Source organism: Anabrus simplex, chromosome 12 (genome assembly GCF_040414725.1).
Source record: "Anabrus simplex isolate iqAnaSimp1 chromosome 12, ASM4041472v1, whole genome shotgun sequence".
In the NCBI taxonomy this organism is placed as follows: Eukaryota; Metazoa; Arthropoda; class Insecta; order Orthoptera; family Tettigoniidae; genus Anabrus; species Anabrus simplex.
Window position 1 is genome coordinate 43,466,066 of NC_090276.1, and position 12,966 is coordinate 43,479,031.

At 37.2% G+C, this 12,966-nt stretch overlaps 1 protein-coding gene across 1 annotated transcript in view; it reads right to left on the reverse strand.

Annotated features, from left to right (window-relative positions):
* hiw (highwire) overlaps positions 1 to 12,966 on the reverse strand; it is an 815,007-nt gene that overhangs the window by 180,865 nt on the left and 621,176 nt on the right. The window contains exon 46 of the mRNA XM_068229800.1: positions 9,130 to 9,314. Coding sequence (XP_068085901.1) covers positions 9,130 to 9,314 — 185 coding nt within the window. The remainder of the gene's footprint in view (positions 1 to 9,129; positions 9,315 to 12,966) is intronic.

Consider the following 12,966-nt stretch of genomic DNA (forward strand, 5'->3'; position numbering starts at 1 on the left):
ACTATTTTAAACTTCAAGTTTAAGAAAGTGAAACTTCAAGTTTTAGCAGGACTGTAACAAAATTTTAATGCAACAATGTATAACAACTAAGACTTTCAATTTTAATTTCCTGTACAACTTTATTTTAACATTCATATGTTTCTATATCATGACTTATCAAGTTTACATAATTTTTGGCTGAAGATGATCTCATGGAAAGATCATAACTAGTCCCCACTTAATGTAGCCTTTATATTAATACTGAATAGGTGGAACCATTCTAGCTTTTCGCTTTCCAATTTGTAGATTAATGGTTGACAGACCAGTCCTACAGGTCTAAATTTCAACCATACAAGTAATGGATAGGAACACACAAGAAACAAAATTCATATACAGAGAGATATGAACATGAAATGGAACACAGCAGGGTGGGAAGATGGGGATGTTGCGTTTTCATGTTTGTCTTAGTTGCCTCTTTCTGCTGCTCCCTCTTTCCACACTGACCTATCATAATGTTTATCCTATTACGTATTCCTATCTTTTAATACAGACAAGACTCTTTAAAAATATGATTTTTCTTTTAGAGTGTGTTTTCAAATGCCATAGAAAACTTAGGAATTCAAAAGTGCACAGCTGTTTGGTCATGCAACCATGTTCTTATGGAAAAAGAAATTGGACATAAAATCTCTGTAAGACATGAGATTTGCATCTTTGTCACTTAAAAAAAAAAAAAAACTTGAAAATTATCAGTCAGAAGAAGGAACAATGAATATGTTATCATTTTATAATTGACAGGAGTTAATACTGAACAAGACTCTAAACACTGAAAGGCAAAAAGAAAATACTAAATTGGTATGATTTAATTTTTTAACCCTTAGGGCCAAAACTACAACAGCCAGATAAATGTGCAGTTTAATTTATGCATCAGTTTGCACATTTATCTGGAAGATGGGCTGAACACACATACTATGACATTCATTTATAAGCAATTCGGAAAAACATTCTCTATTTTAGCTGTGTCGAAGATAGAGCAGCTGCGCTCGTATCTGGGACTCTGCAGTGAGAATCAAAATGGCTGCACATCGTGATGAAACTGCATCTGCATGATGCTATATGAAAAATAAGTTATAGACTTCTTGTTTTAAAACCTGGCAACCTTATAATGACAGCAGCCAAAAACAGCCTTTGTCCTTACACTAATGTTTTCCATATGTCAAGAGTACATTGCCTTATACAATGCATTATACAGAACTATTATTAATAACAGAAAAACAGAATTGAATGGATGCAGCAGACAACATAACCCAGTTCCACAGCAAGACAGTACATACCTATATTTTTTAAAAAGTTATGATTTTGAGTGTACACTTCTTATTTTAGCCTCATACTTCGTATGAATGAATAAAGGTCTGTGCACACCAACGTGGGACACGGGAGAGGGAACGATCCCATCGCGAACTATTATGAGTAGAGCGGGATATGGACACATTCACACGGGTGCGCCACTCTCCTGCCTACATGGCGGGATTGCTGCGAACCATTTTCAGTTCGTAGCATGCAGCGTTTTCCCGTCTCTCGCATTCATTGTGACAGTAGCAATGGTGACTGAACTGTTGACAGAGTGCGTTAAGAAACATCCAATGCTTTACGACATGAGTAATGAAGATTACAAAAATGTAAGGAAGAGTTGTGGGATGAAATAGGAAAAGAATTGCGTATTACAGAGCACGCCGTAGGATGTCACTATTATTATTATTATTATTATTATTATTATTATTATTATTATTATTATTATCATCATCAAATAAATTTTAATTGTAAGATATCCCAGTGGATATATATTCTCACAATACTATGGGAACGACGTTTAATGAAAACATAAATCACCTAACGACAAGCAATTACATGAAAGCAAGACATTGGAAGAAATTATAACAAAACTAGGAATTTCATGATAATGAAAGGAGAAGTATAAAAAGGTAATATATGAAAACCATTTTTATTTTTGTAAATTTAAAATGATTTTTCTACAGCATTTCAATCCCTGCGTATTTCCGCCATGTCATCGTACTGTGGGTCCCCTTCACTGAGACCACGTCTGCCTATTAAGATAGTTTTATTGCTGGGCAACGCAGGGCCACATCCAGATGAACATGAACTAGTGATCTGATGGAATTCGTGCTTTATTTTTTCCCCCTACCATAACAAGTTTGATACAACCTATGGATCAGGCCGGTTTGGAATGTCTAAAAAGAAAGTATTGGCACCGCCTGCTACATTCATTCCTGGAAGCAACAGAATAGAGATGGGGAATCTGATTCTTTTAGAAGAACCGATTCATTTGAACCGATTCACTAAAATGATTCGTTCATTTGATTCGTTCATTTAATTCGTTCATTCCAATACCACGTGACGGAGAGCCGAAAGCGAAACCATGGACTCAGATGAACCATTCCGTTATGTTCTTTATTACTGCTACTGCTTTACATGTTTGCAGGTTACAAGAAGTGAAATGTTCAAGTTATAATAATAATAATAATTGATAGCATATTAACAAGAGTACTATCCTTTTTTAGAGGTTACAGTCGAAAAATGCTACACAACTGTCTGACTAATCCTTTCCAAACTTAAGTAGCTACCATTCGAAACTATAGGAGAATCGAATTTGAAATTTATAGTAGATATGAACATTTTGTCGCCTTGTTTCACACGTTAGTTCAGAGAACAAGAACGTGAACGGGAACCTTGAGATAAACTTAACCTAACATTTCGCAACGAGCTGGAAGTTGAGTGTATATTAAAGTTCCGAGAAGTGTGTGACTTGAAACTACGTGATAATTTATTATTTTAAAAATATATTTTTTCCTGTAAGGTTAGGTTAGGAGTATTTGACTTGTGGACCGGACTTTTAGTTCAGATTAAATAAAAAATAACAGAGTCGTTCTTCACAAGTAGTCATTGATTCAAAAATGGTGGATACCCGATTTGGCGATATGAATCAGAACGAACGAGGAACCAAGGAACGAGTTGCGGCTGCCATCTCTCGATTCAGATTTCGATTCACAAACGAGTCGATTCATTTCGTTTACTGAATCATGATTCAATCGTTCAGTGCAATGATTCGTTCATTTTGAATCACTCGTTCAGAATCTCCCCATCTCTACAACAGAACGTGAGGAAACCATCACAAACCTCCTCAAAGAGATAGCCATGAAGGACGTAATATATTGAACGAACCTCGCAGCGACCACAGGATTGTAGGTTTTGCTCCCGCCTCCGCTTCCCACGTTGGTGTGTGCAGGAAGATGAACTTCGCAGTGACCGCGGGATTGTAGGTGCTTCCCGCGTCCCGCGTTGGTGTGTGCAGACCTTAAAGATATGCAGATTGTCTGCGTCTTTTTGTTTTTCAATGTTTGTCCTTGTCTACTCATTCTGTTGCTCCCTCTCCACGCACTGACCTGCCTTTATGTTCGCCCTTTTTTGGTGTTCCTTTTCTTGTTTCTCGTTGTGTACCTACAGAGTGAGTCAGAAATTTGGCTATATGTTTGATCGATTACAGCTGTTTGATTGTAACGCTTAAAGATGGAAGAATGGCTCTGTCATAAAATCAAGGCTCTTTACTATTGTCAGAGGTAATAAATTCCATATTATTCCGTATTGAAGAGCAATATAATATAAAACAAAAGCTAAAAGGTTTCCACCTATTCAATACTACGTGGGTCGAGTCATAAGTCATGGCAACTATTTTTTTTTCTTGCGAACAGGAAACAACATGGAAAATCTAAGATATGCATTTGTAAATATAGGGCATGTACTTATGCACAGTGCCTGAAGACAAATTCTGACTTCAGGATATTCTCGTAGGAAAGTGACAGAACACAGGCCATTGGTAAACAATGTTTTATTATGGTATAGACAGCAAATACACAAGACTACGTACAAAGGACAGGTCTCCACTGGTTACAGACCTTCAAAATAATCACCCAAGATTTCCACTGTGCGTTGCCAGCGGTGGAGCAGGCGAGGAATACCATTCGCTACATGTGTATCACTAATGTGCGACACCTCTCTCCGAAATGCTGTTACGATGTCCTCTTTGTTAGCAAGCCGTTGTCCATGTAATGGCTTCTTGACTTTGGGGATTAGATCATAGTCACTCACCTAATACTGCCCGCAGCTCTGCATGGCATCGGCGTGCATTTCTGCCGCAAAGAATTGTTATTTTAATATATGATCATTGCTCCTGCTTGTAGACTTCCATTTTATGACGCTCTCACTCACACACTGAACTTGGGGGGCATGTTTAGACCCACACTGTTGTTTACATACACCATCTAGTGGCATCATACGCAAGTACATACCGTACGTTTCCAAATGCATATCTTAGATTTTCCGTGTTGTCCCCTGTTCGCGAGAAAAAAAATAGTTGCCACGACTTATGACTCGACCTCCGTATTTAATAGGTGGAAACCTTTTAGCTTTTGTTTTATATTATATCATTACTATTGACAACAAAAGTGCTGTCAACTATGCTGTGATGTTAACTGCAACAATTTGAGGCACTTATGTGACTCTGTATTGTTGATGTTTTTGTTGCATTGTTGTGTTGATAGCGTCAGGCCTTGACATTCTAACAGGGTCATTCTTTCATGTGTAAGAGTTATAATTAAACATAAGCAATCGATCAAACATATTGCCGTATTTCTGACTCACCCTGTATATATGACTGGACATCTCAAAAGTATGTTTAGTTCAATTTTGGTCTGTGTGTTTGGATGTTCGTCCGAACATCAGAGGAAAACGGCTTGACAGAATTTCTTGAAACTTTGTATTTAAGTTCAGGGATATTCTGGGAGTGCAATAGGCTGTATATTATTTGATTAGTATTACACTGGTGTAGCAATAATGGAACCAAAACAGGGAAAGTCAAATTTCTCTGTTAATAATAGCATTATTAAAGTTGTATGCAACTTAAAAGCTTTCAATATTAACATACCTGTAAAAAAAAACCACATTATTAAATAAGGAATAAAAATACACACTATTCCTTGTTTAATAATCTGGGGTTTTTTTACAGGTATATTATAGTGTTATATTTATACTGAACTTGTGTGTTCGACACACTGAAAAGCCTTTGAGTTACATTTAACTGAATCGGCACTGGAAAGTATGGTTTCCTTTTTAACAAATTAGAAAAGGTGTGTAAAATATAATTTGCGATTTTTATGTTTTATACACTTCTAACTTACGATCTTACAAGGCTTACGATAGTGTACCCAGAGCAAAGGTATGGAGAGTAATGCAACAGGAAGGAGTTGGGAAACAAATGATAATAGAGTATGTGCAAGCAGGGTACAAAAATTGTTGCAGGAATGTCCAGACACACGTGGGGAGGACAGAGCAGCTCTGGAGTGAATCTGGACTAACAAAAGGAAATGTGCTGTCACCACTGTTATTCGTAACAGTTCTGGACGAGTCTGCCTCTGTGGTGTAGTGGTTAGTGTGATTAGCTGCCACCCCCGGAGGCCCGGGTTCGATTCCCGGCTCTGCCATGAAATTTGAAAAGTGGTACGAGGACTGGAACGGGGTCCACTCAGCCTCGGGAGGTCAACTGAGTAGAGGGGGTTCAATTTCCTCCTCAGCCATCCTTGAAGTGGTTTTCCATGGTATCCCACTTCTCCTCCAGGCAAATGCTGAGATGGTACCTAACTTAAGGGCACGGCCGCTTCCTTCCCTCTTCCTTGTCTATCCCTTCCAGTCTTCCCATCCCCCACAAGGCCGCCTGGGCGCAGTACTGGTCCCCCTCCGCAGTTGTATACCCCGACCCAATGTCTCATGTTCCAGGACACTGCCCTTGAGACAGAAGAGGTGGGATCCCTTGCTGATTCTGAGGGAAAAGCCAACCCTGGAGGGTAAACAGATTAAGAAGAAGAAGGAGTTCTGTACAAAATTGTGAAGGGGACAAAGGTAAAATATGAGGACAGGGAGTACTGTTTGCCGATGATATTGTGGTGTGGGAACCAAACAGAGAGAAAGTACATGGGCAACTCAACTTGTTGAGTGAGATTATTAGACCTTACACCTCAAATTAAAGTTCCCTGTGTTGTCTCTACTTGTCGTATTTTAAATGTGAATTTCTATCTTATATGATCTGTATTCATCTTTCATGATCTTGGAGATAGCACTTGCTCTTAAATGATGTATTTAGGCCTATAAATATTTACAGCAAGATATACTGAAGCAAATAAAAGCAATATGTACACTTTAACGTATATTATCTTACATTTTTTAAATTATTAGTATCGTTATTGCGTACCGATTGGTTTCGTTAGTAATTTCAGTGAACAAATTATCAGTAAAAAAACAATTGAAAAACTCTAATTCAGTCTCTGGTTTCATACCTTGTGGTGGTTTGTAGCCTGAAATCGCTATGAACGGCAAGTTTTTGAAATCGGGAACTGTTGATTTATAACAGCGCCAGCCATCAGCATCAGCTAGGTGGTGGGTTACATTACAGCAGCCGACCAGTGCCAGTTCACTTTTAGGTGCTGTCAAATGCTATTAGATATATTCATTAGCGTACAAGGAAGGAGTAGAGGTGCGAAAAAACCGGGGTTTTTGTACAATAACCTGACATATACAACACAGAACAGTACACTGTATATGACTAAGAGAGCACATGGCGACCATGTTTGTTTACTATCTCTCGAGCCTTCGCGTGCACAAGTGGATTCGACACAGCTGACGGCTACACTGCCATCCAAATAATAGATTTTTGACTGACTGTCAAATAGTATCTGGATTTTACCAAGTTCCACGCTGAACTAAAAGATGGCAGTACAATACAGCATCGTGTATTTTGTTGGCTAAGGCAGACGAGCGGTGGGTGATACAAGACCGGAAAGGGAATATCATAATGTCGGGGCTCTCGCGACAGATGAGGGGTAAGGGTTAAAAATTATGGTCATTTCATCCAAACCCCCATAGTCAACTACAGTCATTTAGTGGATTGAGGCAAAAAGAGCTATAAAATACCTCTCTGAGTACAGTGTTGTTACATTTTTCTGAACTTCTCTGACTGACTACACTTTAATCTTGAATTATTGCATCAGATTCCTTTGTTGATAAGAATACAGAACGATTTTACCTCTTGTTCATTCTTACAATACGTGCACCTTAGTCACCACAACATAGAGAGGAGACAACATGACATGCAACGGAAGCAAAAATCTGAGAATGACCCGAGAAAGAAGTTTAGATGAAGAAATAAGTAATCTGTTAAGTTTATCTGGATTCAGAACATAAGCTAATTCCGTAAGATACGGAAATTGAAATGGACAGTTAAGGGGACGATGAAGATGCATCAGATACAGACATGTTATTTGATCATCCTGGGTCATCTGCACCATCCCCCTTGTATCCAGCTGCATCCATTCTGCTTTACTGTTATTTCCATCTCCTCACAGTATGTGATTGACAAAGTACTTTAATAAATTTTTGTATTTCAAAATGACTGTCTTTAACTTACAATATGAAAGCAGGTAGATCTTCCCTAATAGCACAATACATGGGTAAATAATAAAATAATCTTACACCCCATTACCTTGTTTAGTTTCTTTGGATAAAACAATTCACTGGTGTTTTTATGATTACACAGAGGAATACATGCACTGATGGATAGACTGCAATGCCATACAGGATGTTCAGTACACAGGATCTAAAGTTCCAGTTCCAATTCCAGCCATGAACGCGCAAGAATTGGGACTGATGATTAAAAGTCATCTATTTGAAGATGGCAGTGCACTGAAGATGTGGAAATTGTTCTCGTCCATTTTTGTGTTTTTTAATTTGCATTTGTCTCCTTTTCCATTATTCCTCCTTCTGATGCTCACCTGTCATTATGTGCAAATACATTGAAACTTATAGCCTATGAGCTGTTTAAATGGATTAATTTACATTTCTCTCTCAATGTTGTTATGTTTCACATTAGCTACATAATCAGTTTGTAAGAGGTCAAACAACAAATAAAAAATTAAATAATAATAATAATAATAATAATAATAATAATAATAATAATAATAATAATAATAATAATAATAATAATAATAATAATAATAATAATAATAATAATAATAATAATAATAATAATAATAATAATAATAATAATAATAATAATAATAATAATAATAATTTATTTTTATTATTATTATTATTATTTAGTTCTTCTTCTGGGATAAATGTGTTTCCAACGTTTTGAATACATTGCAGTATTCTTTGTCAAGACGACTGAAATACCCCTACTCAATCCGAGGTAATCAGTCTCCCAAGCTGCAATCAATTGATCAATCATTCCTTACCTTGACAAAGAATACTGCAATGTATTCAAAACATTGGAAAACGTTTCCAATGTACAGAAAACAATAACATGGTTCAACCCAGAAGAATAATTATTATTATATTTTCCTACTACAAACTCCTACTCAGCTTGCTATCTTATATCGCTTGATCTGTCACTTATTTGTTCCTTACTAAATTTTATGTCTTATTTCACAAATCTCCTCAAAGTCACCAAGATCATTTGAAGAAGTACATAATGAGACTGACAATGAAGAAAATCCAGCTTCATGACAAGCATTAACTGCCACCAAAGGAGTACTACAAAACGTAACTCATACATACGCACTGTCCCAAAGAACTATGCTATGCTATGGGAAATGTTTTGTAAATTAATACAAAACTATTCCTAAGCAATAAGGTTATTCTGAGGGCTGCTACAGTATTTTGACAGAAGTCTTCAAAGTAGTCAGTTAGCCCAGGACATTAAAGTTTAAAACACAGTGGTCTATATGACACTGCAATGTATCCTATCAGTAATCATGATATACCAGACTTGATGGGAGTGGGGGGTGGGGTGGGGGTGGGGGTGGGGGTGGGGGTGGGGTGGGGGTGGGGTGGGGGTGGGGGAGAAGAAAGATATGATAAATGTCACATCCAGAATTACACAAAACTAATGTACTGAGATTTTTAAAAAAGATGATCAACATTACCTCATAATTATGTGAAATGCCAAATCCTATTTTCTTGCCAACATTTATTACAATGCATAGAGAATGTTTACGATGCAATATGAGAGCTTACAGCAGCACTCACCTGGAATAGGAACAGGGCTGGAACTACGACTGAGACGCGGTGAAGTGCCGGCCTTGGGACTGGAACTGCGAGAGGTGCGCCGCGGGGTGCCCGGCGGGGTTACTCCATTGCCGTTGGCCCGACTCTCGCCGATGGCCTTCACCAGCTCCTTGACAGACACTCCCGCTAGCTCGGGAGGCAGGTCCCTACACATTTAGTAGCTAATGAGAAGGCTGTCATATTCACAATTAAACCAGAATATTTTTAAACCTGAAGATTTGGTATACATCAGAAATCAATATCATATACAGCAAAACATTGTTACCACAAATTCTTATGTAGCACAAACTCCATGTCCTCAGTAAGAATATCAGTATTGTAAGGTTGATTCTGTGCACATAAAAGAAATTCAATTCTTTACACAAAGCTACAATTAAAAAATTAAAAATCTAATCCATCTCAATTTACATTCACTTAGCACAATCACCTTAAACTCAGCATCTTACGCAAAACTAAGTACCTATTATTTTAGAAGTTATTTCTTTAGAAACAAGTACGTAGGATGCTAACATAAGAATGGGATCTGGATGCAGAAATCAAAACCAGAATCAGCAGTGCAAGAAGTGTGTTTTGGAAATTTAAATTTAATTAAAAGGTACCAGAATACATGTTTCCTTTATCAGGTATTTTCTAAATTTATGTTCTACTTAATTATTTTTGACAGAATTAACTACGTAAAAAAAAAAAAAAAAAAAAAAAAACTTACATTATAACAAATTAACCCACTCTGAAAAAATATATTAATGTCATGTAAACCTTTCAGCCCAAATTACAGACAACAAAAAATAATCCATCTCCATACAGGCGAGGAGTGGAAAGCAAAGGCCTCCACTTTCCATAACCTCAGCAACTGCATGAGATAGAATGGTTAGCCCTGCCACTCCAGAAATGGAAATCTTGTTTCTTAAACGTTTCAGCTTCCTAACAGGAATCAAATCCATGTTCTTCCGGGTGAACTGAGCACTCCTTTACAGCCTTAGCTAGGCGGCCTCAAAATTACAGACAGTGATGAGAAAAAAACTTTTTCATTATTAATAATTAAAATCTCCACCCTGAACATAAAAACACTTTTCTCATCAAAACGAAAGAGGAAAGGTTAATGAGTGATTAAAAGTCACAGGCAAGGATGATTAAGCTGTGCAATTTGAGAAGTCATCGTCATCCATTTCTCGCAACCTAGTGTACATTTCACGCCTGTTGTTCCATTTGTTCATCTATGACGGTACCACCAATGACCTAGAAGGCCAATTCCAGTATAGAAAATGTGATCAGTTGACCACACATATTGCACCCAATGGAAGGTGGAGGGCGTGGCTGGATTTGGTGAATTTTCCATCTTCACAACCCTCTATCTCCTTTTCGACATACTTCTTCAAATTGTACAGTGCCAACCGAGATGTTTGCAAGCCATCAGGTGCGGTCTTCTGCCTGAGTACTATCAAGGTATTTGGGTTTATACCTGTGCTCTTGAGCTGATCTTTGCAACACTTCAGAGAAGCACCACGAACACCTCAAAATAAATTACGGTTTCCTCTGTATATACACATGCTCAATCATTCTGACAGAGAGAACAGAAAACATAGAGAGCTGGTATTAATAGTCATACCTTAATATTTGTGGTAACAAGGTTTTCTGAAACTCTTACTTCACTGAAAGAAAGTACACCAATTGAAGGAGTGCAATTTAAGTAATGAGATACTATTTTCTTCCTTGTATCTGTGTGTAACACATTGTGCATAGTATGTGAGGAACATAACTCATAATAAACAATTCATATAGCTTCAATTGTTGTCCATGTATCTCACTAATCTCAGGAGTTTTACCCATTTATGACAAGTGTGGCATGGTTTAATATTATCAGCAAGAAAGGTCGTGCAAACTGTGTAATATTCCATATCATGCACTAGTAACCATTCATAGAGCAAGACAGATGACATGACTACTGTTTCTTAACAAGCATTAGATTTACCTTCTTTTTTACTTAGTCTGAAAATATTTCACATTCTGAACTAAACATGTCATCCCTTTCCTCGTTAATTTAAAATCTGAGATGCATTTGTATTTTTTTTCTACTTTTATGTACTGTTCTGATTCTTAAGCTTCTTTTTCTCCCTTTCCCTTCCTGTTGGTTGCCCATCCAAGTACTTTATTTATTAGGCTAAGTTATTATCATCCCAATGAAGTGAGCCAGCGGAAGATCTGGTTCTAAAAACGATTGGTTAGTCTCACAGCTTAATGATGATTTAATTAGTGTTAACTGATTTTGCCTTAGCTAACAGTCAAAAGTACTGAATTCTTTTTTTCAGTCACCAAATTTACATAACATTTATAGGTATATAGAGTATATCCATTAAAACCACCAACTGGCTATTTCCAATCAACCAAATGCAAGTCAATAAGTACCTGCAATTTTGCTCTAATTGTCTTTAGGATGGCTCTATGGCCTTGTGTGCTCTCCAGCCGCTACATGTCACCGTTGTCTACGTGTGTGGCAGGTTTCAGCGTTATCAGATCAGTACAGCTTGCGCTGTTGCGACGTTAGGATGGTTGTACCACACTCTGTTTGCACCAAGGAATGACTTCTATTTACTATTTATTTTCTATTTACTTCTGTTTACCATCTTTTTACATTGTTCACTGCATGTGCATGGATTGTTTTCTCAGCACTACTACTACCGTTGACGATTTGGAGCTTTTAAAATTCCGCATCATGATATACGTAATTCTCAAGAATCTTCGTTATCCTTCAATGACAACTATATGCATTGATGTATGCATTTTTTAACATACTCTGAAACTTTGATCACCAATGGGAGCTCACCTGCAATATGTCCAACACATCGCAGCGCAACTATCAGAACTTTGTGATATATACAAACCTCAAGAATCTTCAATGCCCAAATTATTATTCTTGAATTCTTCCTTCAACAGCTAAGTGCATCGATTTATGCATTTTATGCATTATCGAAAACTTTTACAATTTTGACTTTTTAAAATTTATAGTGTCAAACCACTGTGTTTTTATGACTTTTTTTACAATTTCTATGAACTATCAGATACATTGTGCAACTTGCGATTTGGCTGATGGTGACCTTAAAAAATAGGTCAAAACAAGTTCCAATAAATGTTTATTCCGTAATGCAACCCACATTACTTGATTTTGTATTAAAAAGGTGGAAATATTTTATTCTTAATTTTTAATTTAATTGTATGAGGGTGTACCTGGAGCGGAAATTCATAGAAGACATTCAGCACAATACGGTTTCTTATTGGGCTATTTAAAATACCACTGTTCCCACTCCAGTGCATCCATTCGGTAGTGCCAATGGTAAAAAAAACTATAACTGCGACTTTCCATCAGGTACTTGGTATTACAGTTACAATGATGATATTATTCAGATACAACAAAAATTATTTTCCTTAGTTTGTAGCTTGCCATTCATTCACTCCCCCGTGCAAATGTAAATAGAAGATATCGATACAAAGAGACAAACTGGGAAATGTACAAGTGCAAGAAATTATTGTGTGGAAGTGTTAACAGCCTAAAGTAACACATAGGTGACAGTTCCACTATTAATATTACTACTCTGCTCCAGTGGTTAGGTGTCAACATGCAAACTGAAGAGAGAGAGAGAGAGAGAGAGAGAGAGAAGTTTAAAGTTTTTGTGGAACTTGTAGGAACGCGTACATATCTCGCATATCTCATTCTATTCACTTCCTCATCCTGCACGGATCACAAGCTGGAAATTGGACAGTATTTGGCATGATTAGTGTCCATGTCACCACATGGCCAAACGT